Genomic DNA, 13,753 nt, shown 5'->3' on the forward strand with positions numbered 1-13,753 from the left:
GCAGAGTCAGACAGTGCCCATTCTCGGGAGCCAAGGCCCTCCGCCTCCACTGTGCTGTGCTGTGCAGTACCTGCCTGCGCTGCGTGTGTGGGCACTGCTGAGCACTGTTGGTAGGTCGGCCAGAGTATGTGGAAAAGCTTATTTTCAATCCTGGAAAGGATCAGTGGTGGTAATGAATGGCGGTGAGTCCCAGTCCTCAGGAAGGTTACAGTTTTGGGGCACCTGTGGGGCTCAGTCGGTAGAGTATCCTACTCTTGATTTTGACTCAGGTCATGATCGTTGGGTCGTGGGATCAAGCTCCACCTCAGGCTCTGTGCTGAGCATGGAACCTGCTTGGGATTCTCTCTCTCCCTGCCCCGCTGCCCCTCTCCCCACTCTCATGTGCTCTCTCTCTTCTAAAATAACTTTTATATAGTTTTATGGGCACAGAAGTGTATTCGGTTCTTCCAGGATGCAGGTACAGGTACACATTTGGATTTTTGTAATTTAGAGGAGTGCACGTGGGGAAGTCAGGGAGACAGAAACCGTCTGCTCAGCCAGGCTTCACAGGACTGCATCGTCATTCGTAATTGATCCATAGCGCCAGTGGCCCCACCGCAGCTAGAGTGCCTTATTAGAGCTTTGTTAGCAAGGAGGTGTCAGCTTTATGCTGCCACAGGCTTTCACACTGTAAATCAGATACGTAGGACAGGGTGCCCTCACTGGTGTAGCTTTCACTTTAAGCCACCATACGATGTGGCCGCTTTCAGACCCTGTGCCTATCCCTGCTTCAGCCTGCTCTGGACAGGCTTCTGATATCATTTGATTCCAAGTTGTGTGATCCATGCCTGAAGATGATCAGGTGACCTTGAGCTGCTCAGCAGGGCAGCAGAGCAGTCAGGCAAGCTGTGTAGCCCGTGTAAGCTGGTAAGTGTGTTCTGTGAGAGAGATGTTCACAGTACAGCGAGCAGACTCTGAGAGGACACAGTGGTTCAGTCCACTGGGGGAGGCATCAGTTTTCACAGAGGAAGAGATACATCCTGTTTATAAAACAACAGAAGTCGTTTTGCCTGGAGCCAGGAGGAATAGGACTCTGTCCCCTTGGGTATATTTTATCCCCTCTCAAGAGCATACCACAGAGGCAGTGGACAGATTACACCACAGTGGAGGTACATTCTTGCACCATGACCCGAGAGGATTCGGTTGGCAGAAAGAATGAGAAGCCCTCTCCTGCTCCCCTCCCCCACCATTCACATTCGTGTGGGTAGTAAAGCTGTAATTTGTTGTTCTCTGTTCTTCCTTTTAGGTATATCCCTCAGAAACAGTCGGAAGACATGCATGCCTTTGTCACTGAAGTTGCCTATAAAATGCAGCTTCTGCAAATCCAAAACCTGGCTCTGAGCCCGTGGGCCCTCATGGCTGCGGTCTTGCTTCAGAACCGGCCTTCCATGGACTTTGATGCTCTGGTGGAGAAGACTGTGTGGCTGAAAGGCTTAACCCAGGCCTTCGGGGGGTTTCTCATGTGGCCTGGTATGTATGTGGGACATTTGTGATGAGCGTGCTTGTTTCTTCATTTGGAAAAGCTATCACCTAGACGTGAAAAACCTACATGGGACACTGAACAAAGTTTTGCTCAGAGAGAAAGAAAACTTTTTTTTTTTTTAAGTTTATTTATTTATTTTGAGACAGAGCAAGCAGGGAAGGGGTAGAGACAGAGGGAGAGGGAGAGGGTCCCCAGCAGGCTCCACACAGCGCAGAGCCTGATACGGGGCTCCAACTCACAAACCGTGAGCCCATGACCTGAGTGGAAATTAAGACTCAAGACGCTCAACTGACTGAGCCACTCAGGTGCCCCAGAGAGAAAGAAAACTTAATTTTTTTTTATCACTGGGGGGACACTGAATACAGTGTGTTGATTATTTGAGGATAGTTGCTTATGTGTCACTTCTTCCTGTGGGACTGTGAGTATGTCAAGAACTAGAATACTGTCTCCTTGGCACCTAGCAGGGTGGAGAGTAAATGAATCTTCTTGTCCTCCACGTACTCCTCCCTCCCTACCCACTTCTTTTTAGTTTTATTTTTCCAAGTTTTTTTTTATTAAAATAGTTAGTATTGAGTGTTGTATTAGTTTCACGTGTGCAGCATTGACTGGACAGTTCTGTACGTTACTCCCCACCCACTGTGACCCGTTCTATACATCACTCCCCGCTCACCATGATCAGTGTAATACACCCACAAGTTTTTTTTTTAATAGTTTATTGTCAGGTTGGTTTCCATATAACACCCAGTGCTCATCCCCACAAGTGCCCTCCTTCATGCCCATCACCCCCCTTCCCCTCCTCCACCCCCATCAGCCCTCAGTTTGTTCTCGGCATTCAAGAGTCTCATGGTTTGCCTCCCTCACTCTCCCCCGCTATTTTCCCCCTTCTTCTCCCCCACGGTCCTCTGTTAAGTTCCTCCTAATCCTCCTATACGTGCAAACATATGGTATCTGTCCTTCTCTGCCTGACTTATTTTGCTCACCATAACCCCCTCGAGGTCCATCCATGTTGCTACAAATGGCCAGATTTCATTCTGTCTCATTGCCATATAGTATTCCATCATATAGATAAACCACATCTTCTTGATCCATTCGTCCGTTGATGGACACTTAGGCTCTTTCCATGTTTTGGCTATTGTTGAGAGTGCTGCTATGAACATTGGGGTACATGTGCCCCAATACATCAGCACTCCTGTATCCCTTGGGTAAATTCCTAGGAGTGCTATTGCTGCGTCATAGGGGAGTTCTAGTGTTAATTTATTGAGGAACCTCCACAGTGTTTTCCAGAGGGGCTACTCCAGTTTACATTCCCACCAATGTAGTGTAGGAGGGTGCCCGTTTCTCCACATCCTCACCAGCATCAGGAGTCCTCTGATTTGCTCATTTTACCCACTGACCGGTGTGAGGTGGTATCTCAGTGTGGTTTTGATTTGTATTTCCCTGATGATGAGGGACGCTGAGCATCGTTTCATGTGTCTGTTGGCCATTTGGATGTCCTCTTTGGAGAAGTGTCTGTTCATATCTTCTGCCCATTTCTTCACTGGGTTGTTTGTTTTTCGTACACCCACGTTTTTAAGCCACATTAGATTTGCGACCCATTTGCCCCACTCCATCATAAGGACCAAAGGGCCAATCTCATGGAACTTTATATGATTCTCAGAAGATAACGACTTTGTAAAGCCCTCATGGAGTTATAAATACTTTGCCAGGAGCTTGGGACGTGTGTGACAAGCATTAGCTTTAGTTGTTTCCAATCTCTTTGAGTTACAATTGCAGAGACCACAGTTGGAAATGTAATCCATTCATAGTCAGCTCCCTACTGGTCACTCATGAAACCTCAAGTGCCTGGTGGGTGCTGGGAACTACCAGGAGTCCAGAGAGGAGAAGGCGTAGCCCCTGTGCGGGATGACCTCCTGGCTGGTGGAAGGCAGGGGCGGGGCATCTAGTGAAGAAGGTCCAAAACACACACAAAGGGCTTTGCATCGGAGTGCAGAGCATTGCTGAGACTCCCATGTAGGGAAGGGCCACGCTCAGGGAAGCTCTCAAAGAAATGACCGTTGAACCCATCTTGATGGGAAAGCAGGAGCCATTTAGGAAGACGAGCGGGCGAGGGATTGCTAACACGGGGATTGGGAAACGTGAGATGGTGTGTCAGCACTGGGTCACAGTGATGCTGGCATGCAGGTGGTGGGGTGAACTTACAGTGTTGGCTCTGAGAGAGGGATGATGGAAGATTAAAGATGTGGACGGAGGCTAGATTAGCTGGGCCTGCCACCTCGGGGATCTGGACTGGGCTCTAGCTTACGGGACTCAATCGCAGATTTTTTTTTTAAGGGTTTTGTTTTTTTTTATGTTTGTTTATTTTTGAGTGTTAGAGTGTGGAGGAGGGGCAGATAGAGAGAGAGAGAGGATCTGAAGCAGGCTCTGTGCTGACAGCAGTGAGCCAGATGTGGGGCTCAAACTCACAAACCTTGTGATATGACCTGAGCCAAAGTCAGGCACTTAACTAACCCACCCAGTCGCCCCTTTATTTATTTTTGAGAGAGAGTGGGAGAGAGAGAGAGAAGGAGGGAGACTCCTAAGTTGGCTCCATGCTGCCAGCACAGAGCCTAACGCAGGGCTCAAACCCATGAACTGTGAGACCATGACCTGAGCTGAAATCAAGAGCCGGGCGCTTAACCAGCTGAGCCACCCAGGCACCCTGTAGTTGATTTTAAGCAGGGAAACATGACTGCAAACAACTGTAGAAAACCCCCGGTGTCAGTTTTCAAATTGGGCCACGTGGATGGCTAGGGAGGAGCCTGAACGAGGCAGTGCCAGAGCCACCGTGGGGCTACAGGGTGTTTAGGCAGAACTACCAGCAGAAGCGCCCATCGCGCTGAAGAGTGGTCCCCAGTAGGGAAATAAAGATGAGTCAGACACATGTTCCCGATGTTCTCATGGTCTCATGGGCGGTCAAGGGCATGTTGAGTGTGATTCTGGTAGAAAGTCATGAGAAAAGGGTAAGTAAGGCGCTGACACCTGCTTGGCCTGGGAGCGTGCAAAAACATAGGCCGCTGTCTTTCCGCGCGTTTTTGTTTTCTCAAGGTGGGATAAGTAGGTGGCCAGTCCATAGCTAAGAGTATCTATTCAGCAACTAAAATAACTTCCGTTACTATAGAGTGAGAGTCTCTTGGTATCTGACAGTAATAGAGTGACAAAATACAATTTCTGATTCAGAATGTGGGATATGCATTCAGTTCCTTTTTTCTTTCTTACTCCACTTACCACATACTCCTAAGCATTCTCCTGTCCAGAGCTCTTTATGATACGCATATCATGAAGCCGTGTCATATCATATTATGTATATAACATTACCGTATGTTATATCATTACCTTGAGCAAGCTGAGACACGACGTGCGTTAGAACAATGTGATCTGGTCCAGCAGGAAACCCACCACCCTCAGTTGTCTCTTCTGCGACACATTAGCAGACGTGGCCCAGCTTAAGCCTTGTGCCTGACTCCATACCCGGCAGCCAGCTCCGTGGCTCAGGGAGACAGTAAAATGATTTCCCTTGCCAAGAATGTTTGTGAAATACCACCATCTCTTCCTTACGCTTCTGTAGTACTTACTTCTTGGCCTTCTCTAGGCCACTGTAGTAGCAGGTGGTAAGTTACCAGCATCTGTTGGGGCCCCAGTTCTTTAGTTTTCTCCAATGTGAGAAAACCAGAATACCTCCTCAGCGTTTGTCTGTGCTCAGGGAAGCCTGCGCTGGGGCAGTGCCTGTAGGATTGCCCTTTGGTTCACCACCAAAGTTGCAAAGCAGTATTCTTGCATTCTTGGAATTAATTGGTCTAAGCAAGGTGTGTGTGTGTGTGTGTGTGTGTGTGTGTGTGTGTGTGTGTGTGTGTGCACGCGCACGTGTGAGAGAGAGAAGTATGTTTTCATTGTGAACCTTCTTGTCTTAGTACTTTGTTAAATTCACTTGCATGTGATTTTCTTATCCTGTAACTTGCTATTACAAAACTTTGGATACCCTTGGTTCCTGAGAGAGTGGTTTTTATTTTTTTTTAATTTGTAAAAAAATATTTATTTTGGGGGAGAGCACAAGCAGGAGAGGGACAGAGAAGCGGGAACAGAGGATCTGAAGTGAGCTCTGTGCTGACAGGCTGACAGTAGTGAGCCTGATGTGGGGCTTGAACTCACAAGCCGTGAGATCACGACCTGAGCCGAAGTCGGATGCTTAACCCACTGAGCAACCCAGGCGCCCCAGATGTTGGTTTTTAGAGTCGGAACTGATTTGCATTTCAGAGTGACTGACAGTTTAGGGGTGGATAAGAAAGTGCATTAAATATCCTCAGAGTTTATCCTGCTTTGAGAAAATATCCTTTACAGGGGCACCTGACTGGCTCAGTGAGAACAGCATGTGACTCTTGATCTCGAGACTGCGAGTTTGAGCCCCACATTGGACATAGAGATGACTTAAAAAAGAAAGAAAGAAAGATGTATCTTTCACATAGGGTAACACTACTCCAGTTGGTAGAGCCTAAAACCAAACCTGTCGCTTAAAAGTAAGTCTGTCTGGTCCCTAGCATTGATGCACGCACACCGGCCTAAGACTGCCAGCAGGGACCCATCCCATTTGTTTGCCATGTGCCTGAATGCACTGTGTTTGTGTGCAGATAACGAACCCGCTGAAGAAGTTGTCCAGTCCAACCTCCTTCTGCACTCCAACATCGCCAGCCTTGTCAAAGACCAGGTGGTTCTGAACGTGGACTCTGGAGACTCAGAAGTGGTCAATGGACTTCTTTTCCAGCACATCACTCTCCTCATGTGCTCAGCGTATAAGAACCAGTTGCTCAACATTTTTGTCCGCCCTTCCTTAGTAGCCATGGCACTGCACATGACACCTGGGTTGCGGAAAGGTAACTTTTGGGAACGTGGTCTTGAACTTTAGAAGAGACCTGGCCATTCGGTTCCGGATAGGGAGCAGCGTTTGAAGCCTTATTACGCTCAACCACATGTGTGCGTCCCAGACACCAGCAAGGAAGGGGGCCTATGAACTCGGGAGAAGTTAGGCTGGTTCCCTAAATACATGACCATATGCTTACAATTTGGGAGTTGAAAGGGACCTGAGAAATCATCTAACCTAAACCTCTCCGTTTCTAAGTAAGGAAAGTGAGGCCTAGAAAGGTACATAATCACCTAAGGAAGGGTCTGGGACTAGAGCACAGCTCTCCAGTTCCCGGTCAGCGTGGGTTCAGCAATCCAGCGGTACAAGAGTACTCACTAGGCACGCAGTAGCACTCCAGTGGCGTTGAGGAGTGCAGACAGTGAATAAAACCGGTTTTATCCACCGGAACCTGTAGTCAAAGTCAGGGGCTTTCTGCCCAGGCTACACCAGAATTATTAAGGTTGAGCCCCACTCCCAAGGGTTCTGATTCAGTTGGTCTGGGGGGTGGGCCCACATTACTGGGCTTGTTTTTATTCTTCAGGCTCCACGGACACAAATATCTATGCCAACCATAGACCGCTAGCCTTGGAAGGAACCTCACAGGTCCTGTGTCCATGTCCTCATTGTGTGAATGAGGAAATGGCCCTGGAGAAGTTAGACAATTTAGTTCAAGACATAGGAAACTCAAATCTTGATCTGAGCTTTCTTGCATTGGAAATCATTCACAACTGAGGGTCACATGCATGACCCTTCTAGAGTGTTGAGAACACCCTGAAATTGGAGGCAACATTTCCTGTCCATGTGTCTGTGTATTCTTCTAATGAGAAGTTCATAGCATGTGTCAGAAAAATGAAGGAAGCTCTGTGGTTGATGGGCAAAGTAGACCTACATGTCTAGAGAATCAGTATTTTCTGTTGTGTGCTGGCATATTCTAGTGCTAAAGATATAGTAAAGACAGCAGGAAATCTAAACAGAGAGGAGACTGAAGTAATTCATTGCTTTTCTTCTCTGCTAGAGAACCATGGTCAGGGGAAAGGGAAGGACTCTCGTGTCTAAGTGTGGCATCTTGTTCCTCACCAAACTGACTGGTTTGAGGCCTAGTTGTGATTAAGGTTCACCATTGAAGGCACTAAACTATAGTTTGCTCTGTAGGTAAAATTTGGATTGGTTATAGCTTCCTTTGGGGGCCTTAAATCTTGTCCCCGGCTTTGAATAACGTGCCTTTGAAGCACTGCATTTTGGAGAGCCATGGACTTCTTGGTACTCCCTTAAAAAGCAATGTTGTAATTTAATGTAACTAATTTATTTCCAGAGGATGTCTACAGTTGCTTTCGCTTCCTGGTCAGTGTTTTTTCGGATGAGTTCATCTTCCTTCCAGGAAACACAGTCAAGGTAAATCCGTATAGCCAAAGAGTACAAGTGTGTTCGCGGTGTGAGTTCTGGAAACAGTAGGCTTGTATCCTTGAGCATGACTTCCCTTTCTCCAAGGCTTCATTCGGCAGAATTAAAGAGAGACTTGGACACACACAGCTCAGCAAGCTGTGTTTTGATTCTTTGTCAAGTTTAATCAGTAACGTAGGAATTATTCAGTTGAAAGAAAGACTCTCCTTTCAACCTTGAGGGCAACCACTCTATATAAACCAACACTGTTTTTTTAAAAATTTGTCAACTGGCAAGGGCACCTGGGCGGCTCAGTTCACTAAGCATTGAACTCTTGGCTTTGGCTCAGGTCATGATCTTGCGGTTTCGTGAGTTCGAAGCCCACATTGGGCTCTGTGCTGGCAGCATGGAGCCTGCTTGGAATTCCTTGTCTCCTTTCTCTCTGCCACTCCCCCACTCCCTCTGTCTGTCTGTCTCTCTCTCTCAAAATACATAAACTGAAAAAAATGTATCAACTGGGACACATTTTCCCATTAAGAACTTGTTGGAATGTGTGGGGCCTTCTGCTCTGAGATTGGAGACCAGTAGTGTTGCCTAGTGGTGTAGATGGCTCCCGGGGAATCGAGCTCCCAGAGCTGGACCTCTGGCTTGCTGTGGCGGGCGGTGTACCAGGGTGGACCGTACTTAGGTCCCTGTACGCTGTGCCAGGAAGCACAGGTTTTACTCGGTTGAGAATGAGGGCAGCGGGTTTTGAGCGTAGGCGTAACCCCACGTATTTTGAGGACTTGCTGTACGCCGTTTCTGCTCAAATGTAAGGAATATGGCCGTGCAGAGTGAGAAAACCCATCTCCCGGGTTGTGATTTTTTTTTTTTTAATGTTAACGAAAGGTTTTTTTTTTTTTATTTTATTTCTAGGGGAGAGAGAGAGAGAGAGAGACAGCATGAGCAGGGGAGGGTCAGAGAAAGAGGGAGACACAGACTCTGAAATAGCCTCCAGGCTCCGAGCTGGCAGTCAGCACAGAGCCCGACACGGGGCTCAAACCCACGAACTGCGAGATCATGACCTAAGCGAAAGTCGAATGCTTAACCGACTAAGCCACCCAGGCGCCCCCCGGGTTGTGATTTCTAAGGCTTAGAAGTCTTCTGTGTGTTTGTTGTTTGAGGTTCAGATTTTGAGTGTTAGCACACATGCTTCTCTGGCTGCTAACAACCAGAACCTTCTGGAGGGGTTGTGGAGTTAGCTGGTGTTCTCTCAGCGCACCCATTAACCCATATCAGTGGATGCACTCTGTGTTCTCCTCTCCCTTCCCAGGACTTTGAAGAAGGCTGTTACCTGCTCTGTAAAAGCGAGACAATACAAGTGACCACAAGGGACATCCTAGTTACAGAGAAAGGAAATACTATGTTAGAATTTTTAATAGGCCTCTTTAAGCCTTTTGTGGAATGTTATCAGGTATGTAGCTCTTTTGAAAGTTCTCCTTCATCCCCCCCCCCCATATCCAGTATAACTAAGATCCCCCTGCACTCCCTGTACTCCCCCCTGCCTCCGTACGTACTTCTGGTCTGAAGGGCAAGTGTCTTCCCCAGGTGAATGGTGGAACTAGAGAGATTGACCAATAGGATGAAAGATTTACTTCTCAGGGGATTCACCCCCTCAGACCCCAGAAGGTAGCAGCATTACCCCTAGAGGGTAGCAGCTTTATGTCGCCACATCACCACACTTACACCCAAGCAGTGTCCTGCAGTATCTGACAGCTTTTCTCGTAGCATGTAGCAAAGGTGTTTGATACATCGTAGGCACTCGGTAAATGCAAGATTTGAATGATCCATAAAGTCAATTATTTATATCACTAAAGGCTAATGTTGTCAGGGAAGGAAAAGCTTCAAGTGCAAGTATCCGAAGGAGTCTGTCAGAGCTCTAGGAGTGGTTAGAGAAGGGGGAGGGTCTATATGCCCGGAGGAATGTGCCCAGATTCCAAGGGAGAAGGGGATTTGCGATGGAAGCCCTTGGGGGACCGTGCCAACTTGCAAGCCTGAGTGCTCTGTGTCTGAGCTCTGTGTTCTGGTTAGAGGCACCCGGGACCGACCTGGCAGAGCAGAGCTCTGGCCTGTGACTTAGCACTTGTATGAAGGCTGGCACCGGTAGATAAATGATAGGTGCTCCTTCTACCCTAAAGCACCTTTCTGCGCTACAAGTCATCAGCGTTTGGGGCTTGCTAGGCGTTTTTAGAGAAAAAAACAGTTACAAAACTTTCGGCCCTCCTCTTCCTAAGCAGTTTAAGACCAGTTAAGCTGATGGTGATTTGCTTAATTTGCAACCCACCCAAGTGAGAAATTGTATTTTGATAAATGTCAATACTATTTCAAACTCTTTTTTTCTAACGATAAGCAGTGGTACGAGCTCAAGAGAGACCCAAGAATTCTGTGGCCTTTCTCTGCTCACCCCTTGGAGGGCCTTTATTTTGCTCTTACAGAAAGTAACTTTCTGTTAAGAGGGGCACTATCACCTTAGTGGCTGTTGTATTGTATTTGGCTGCCTTTTTCTGTTAAAACCAGATAATTTGCAAATACCTCTTGCATGAAGAAGAAGACAACTTCACTGAGAAACAGTACTTGGATAGAGTTAGAAAATTCACCAGTGAGCTTCTTGATCAAGGTCAGTCACAGCTCTGTGGGCGGTGATTTCCTGGAGGTGAAAACTGGGAGTGACCCACTCACTCCTTTCTCTCTCTGTCCCAGGTGCCTCGCAGTGTTATGAAGTATTGTCTTACGACGTACAGAAAAATGCCTTAGCAGCTTTTGTGAGGTTAGGCGTGGTAGAGAAGAAGAAAGTGTAAGTACTGTGGGGACCGCATGGGTGCCGCGGGGCAGCGACAGCGAATGACAATGGGGCACGGAATCCAGACAGTCGTAGAAATGGATAATCTGTAAACATTAGACCGTGTCTCCCTCACCCATCTCCTGAGGAATCATGTCAGCATGAGTTACTCTGCAAATTTTTTTTGCAGTTATGAATAAAAACGATATTAAAGCAAAGAAAGAAGTGTTTGAGGCCAGCAGGTTGGCTTTGACCTAATATTGAAATTTACAGATTAATTATAAGAAAGATTTGGGGGAGCATAGTAGAGTGTATGTGTGTGTACCCTTGTATATTCCCACGTGCATACATGTATAATTCCTAAATACATACCCGTGTGTGCAGGTAGTTAGATGTTTCCGCTTCTGAATGAAGTTAAGAGTGGTCAAGCTTAGGGATGCCTGGCTGGCTCCATCGGTGTAACATGCAGCTTTTGATCTCAGGGTCCTGAGTTCGAGCCCCACACTGGGTGTGGAGATTACTAACAAAAATAAAATAAGATACACTTGAAAACAAAAGAAAAGTAGTCTTACTGTATAAATAACGAACTTTGATGCCCCCCCCCCCGCAGGTTGATGCAATGAGTTTTTTGGTTTTTTCCCTCTAGAAACAGTGACAATGTATTTAATGTGAATGAACCTGCTGTGGCAAAATTAGAAGAAATGCTTGGTAAGTACCGTCTAGTGACGGACGGGCTTTCACTTTGTGTTTATCAACGTACAGTAAACTGAGGAAGTATCCTGTGGCACCAAAAATGTTACCAAAATGAACAACAGTAGAGTTTTCATGTAAAGAGAACTATTTTTTTTTTCACGGGAAGTGAAGAGAAAGTGCAGAGAACACGCAGCAAGCAAAAAGTAGACAGGCTTCTACAACATAACAACTCTCGGCCCCAGGAACACCTGACCAGCTCAGTCCGTGGAGCACACAACTCTTGATGTCGGGATTGTGAGTCTGAGCCCCACACTGGGTGTAGAGATTACTTCAAAATAAAACCTTTGAAAAAAATTATATGGGGCACCTGGGTGGCTCAGTCGGGTAAGTGTCCGACTCTTGATCTCAGGTCAGGTCTTGATCTTAGGGCTTGTGAGTTCAAGCCCCACATGGAGCCTACTTAAAATTTTTTAATTAAATTAAAAAATTATCAGCTTCAGGGGCACCTGGGTGGCTCAGTTGGTTGAGCATCCGACTTTGACTCAGGTTGTTATCTCATGGTTCATGAGTTCAAGCCCTGCATTGGGCTCACTGCTGTCATCACAGAGCCTGCTTTGGATCCTCTGTCTCCCTCTCTCTGTCCCTCCCCTGCTCATGCTCTCTCTTTCTCTCTAAAATAAATACACATTAAAAAAAATATATCAGCTTCTATCATAACTAATCGAAGTCTGAGATCTGGACCCTTCACATCACGTCTTGGTGGACATGGAGAAAATACCTCTCATCTGAGTCCCTGGATTCATTCTTTCCCTGTCTACTCTTGGATCCCTTCTTTTCCCAGGAAAGGGCTGGGGTTAGTGTTCATAGCATATAGATTTTCTGAATTCAGAAGTGGGGCTGATAGCACCTTCTTAGGAGAAGAATCCAACCCTTACTCCTCTCCAGATACCATTGGCTTATCAACAGATAACCCAGTCCAGGAACTCAAGGTCGTGTGATTATGGTGTGCAAAGAGAGTTGAGAGAATGCATATAAGCAAAGAGATCTGAAGGTGAGAGGAGATAGCAAACATTTCTCTTAGGAATGATGGGGTAGTTTTAGAAGGGGAGAGTGTTAGCATCTGAAAAAAAAAAAAAAACTTATCTGCTGATTGTATTGAATAAGCGCTACATGGTTGAGTGGATACTCTCACAAGTAGTAGTTTTGCACCTAACCAAATTCAGTACATTCGTCACATCTGCACAGAAGAGCTTTAGGTAGATGTCTGCTGGGATGAGGGGGAAAGCAGGGCGGGGCGTGTGGCTGACGGAGAATGGTTGAGGAGAAAGGGTACAAGGACAAAGGAATGGTTGACATAAAGAGGGAAGGTGAAAAGCTTCTTGTTGAAGAAAATATGAAGGATGAAATCCCAGTCTTCTGTTATATTACGTCTGCACTCTCGGACATGTAATCTTGAAACTTGATTTTGAGTTTGGTAGGAGGTGCATAGAGCTAAAACAAACCCCGAAACCCTCATTCAGTGTGGATGATGGGATGGATTTCTTAGTTGAGGATGGCAACTGTAATGTGGGTGTGAATGTACTAGAACACGGGAGACTGGAAGCTCAGAAAGCAGACCAGCCTAGTGCCTGGCTCTGTGCCTGGCCGGTGGGGGGTGGGGGGTGGAGGGTGGGAAGCGCCGCCGCTTCCCCTGTAGACAAGCAGGTGTCTCCATCGGGGCTCCGTCCACCTGTGAGACCACACAGGTGTCAGGCTCAAACAGCTGTACGGGGAAGGGCAAACTCAAGGTCATTTCATGAGCTGTTTCTTTGGGTTTTTTTCCTTAGGTTGTAAGATACCCATAGGAAAGCCAGCAACTGCAAAACTTTAATATTTGCCAAACAGTATTGGGAAATGTGGTCACATAATTGCTGTCATCCAAGGACTCTTATTCCAACAAGCAGAGATGTGAAGGAAGAGAGCCATCTGCTCGTGGTTCATGAGATATGAGAGCCGTGAGCTTGGCAGAGAGGAAGAGGTGGGGCCGGCATAAGCAATCAGTGTTGCTCTCTTCACCCTGACGGCTAAAAAGGCATTTGTGTCCGACTCTGTGTGTTTTAAAATAAAACAGTCTTTTGGAAACGTGTTTGGAAAAACAAAGCCCACCTCCTATTTCACTAACTTATTATACGTATTAAACTTGTACATGGACTTGTGAATTACAGTGTGACATTAGCATGAAAGGCTGTGGCTGTCAGAAGTGAACCACTGGAAAGGGCACACCTGTATTTCCTGTGGCTTCCTTTTCCTCACGTGACGTCAAACAAGTCCCAAGTTTGACAGAGATGTGTGATAAATTAGCCAGCTTACATTAAAGCTTGGCACCCAAGGGCCTTAATCAATAAAGCTGCATTATAGAAAGCACGTA

General features: G+C 46.7%; 1 protein-coding gene across 1 annotated transcript in view; it reads left to right on the forward strand.

The window, feature by feature from the left end:
- GNPAT (glyceronephosphate O-acyltransferase) overlaps positions 1-13,753 on the forward strand; it is a 36,852-nt gene extending 23,099 nt beyond the window's left edge. The window contains exons 9-16 of the mRNA XM_039241235.1: positions 1,286-1,509; positions 6,184-6,426; positions 7,768-7,847; positions 9,148-9,288; positions 10,392-10,491; positions 10,575-10,668; positions 11,300-11,361; positions 13,173-13,753. Coding sequence (XP_039097166.1) covers positions 1,286-1,509; positions 6,184-6,426; positions 7,768-7,847; positions 9,148-9,288; positions 10,392-10,491; positions 10,575-10,668; positions 11,300-11,361; positions 13,173-13,216 — 988 coding nt within the window. The 3' untranslated portion in view covers positions 13,217-13,753. The remainder of the gene's footprint in view (positions 1-1,285; positions 1,510-6,183; positions 6,427-7,767; positions 7,848-9,147; positions 9,289-10,391; positions 10,492-10,574; positions 10,669-11,299; positions 11,362-13,172) is intronic.

This window comes from Hyaena hyaena, unplaced genomic scaffold (assembly GCF_003009895.1).
Source record: "Hyaena hyaena isolate Hyena2069 unplaced genomic scaffold, ASM300989v1 scaffold_193, whole genome shotgun sequence".
NCBI classification, from domain to species: domain Eukaryota; kingdom Metazoa; phylum Chordata; class Mammalia; order Carnivora; family Hyaenidae; genus Hyaena; species Hyaena hyaena.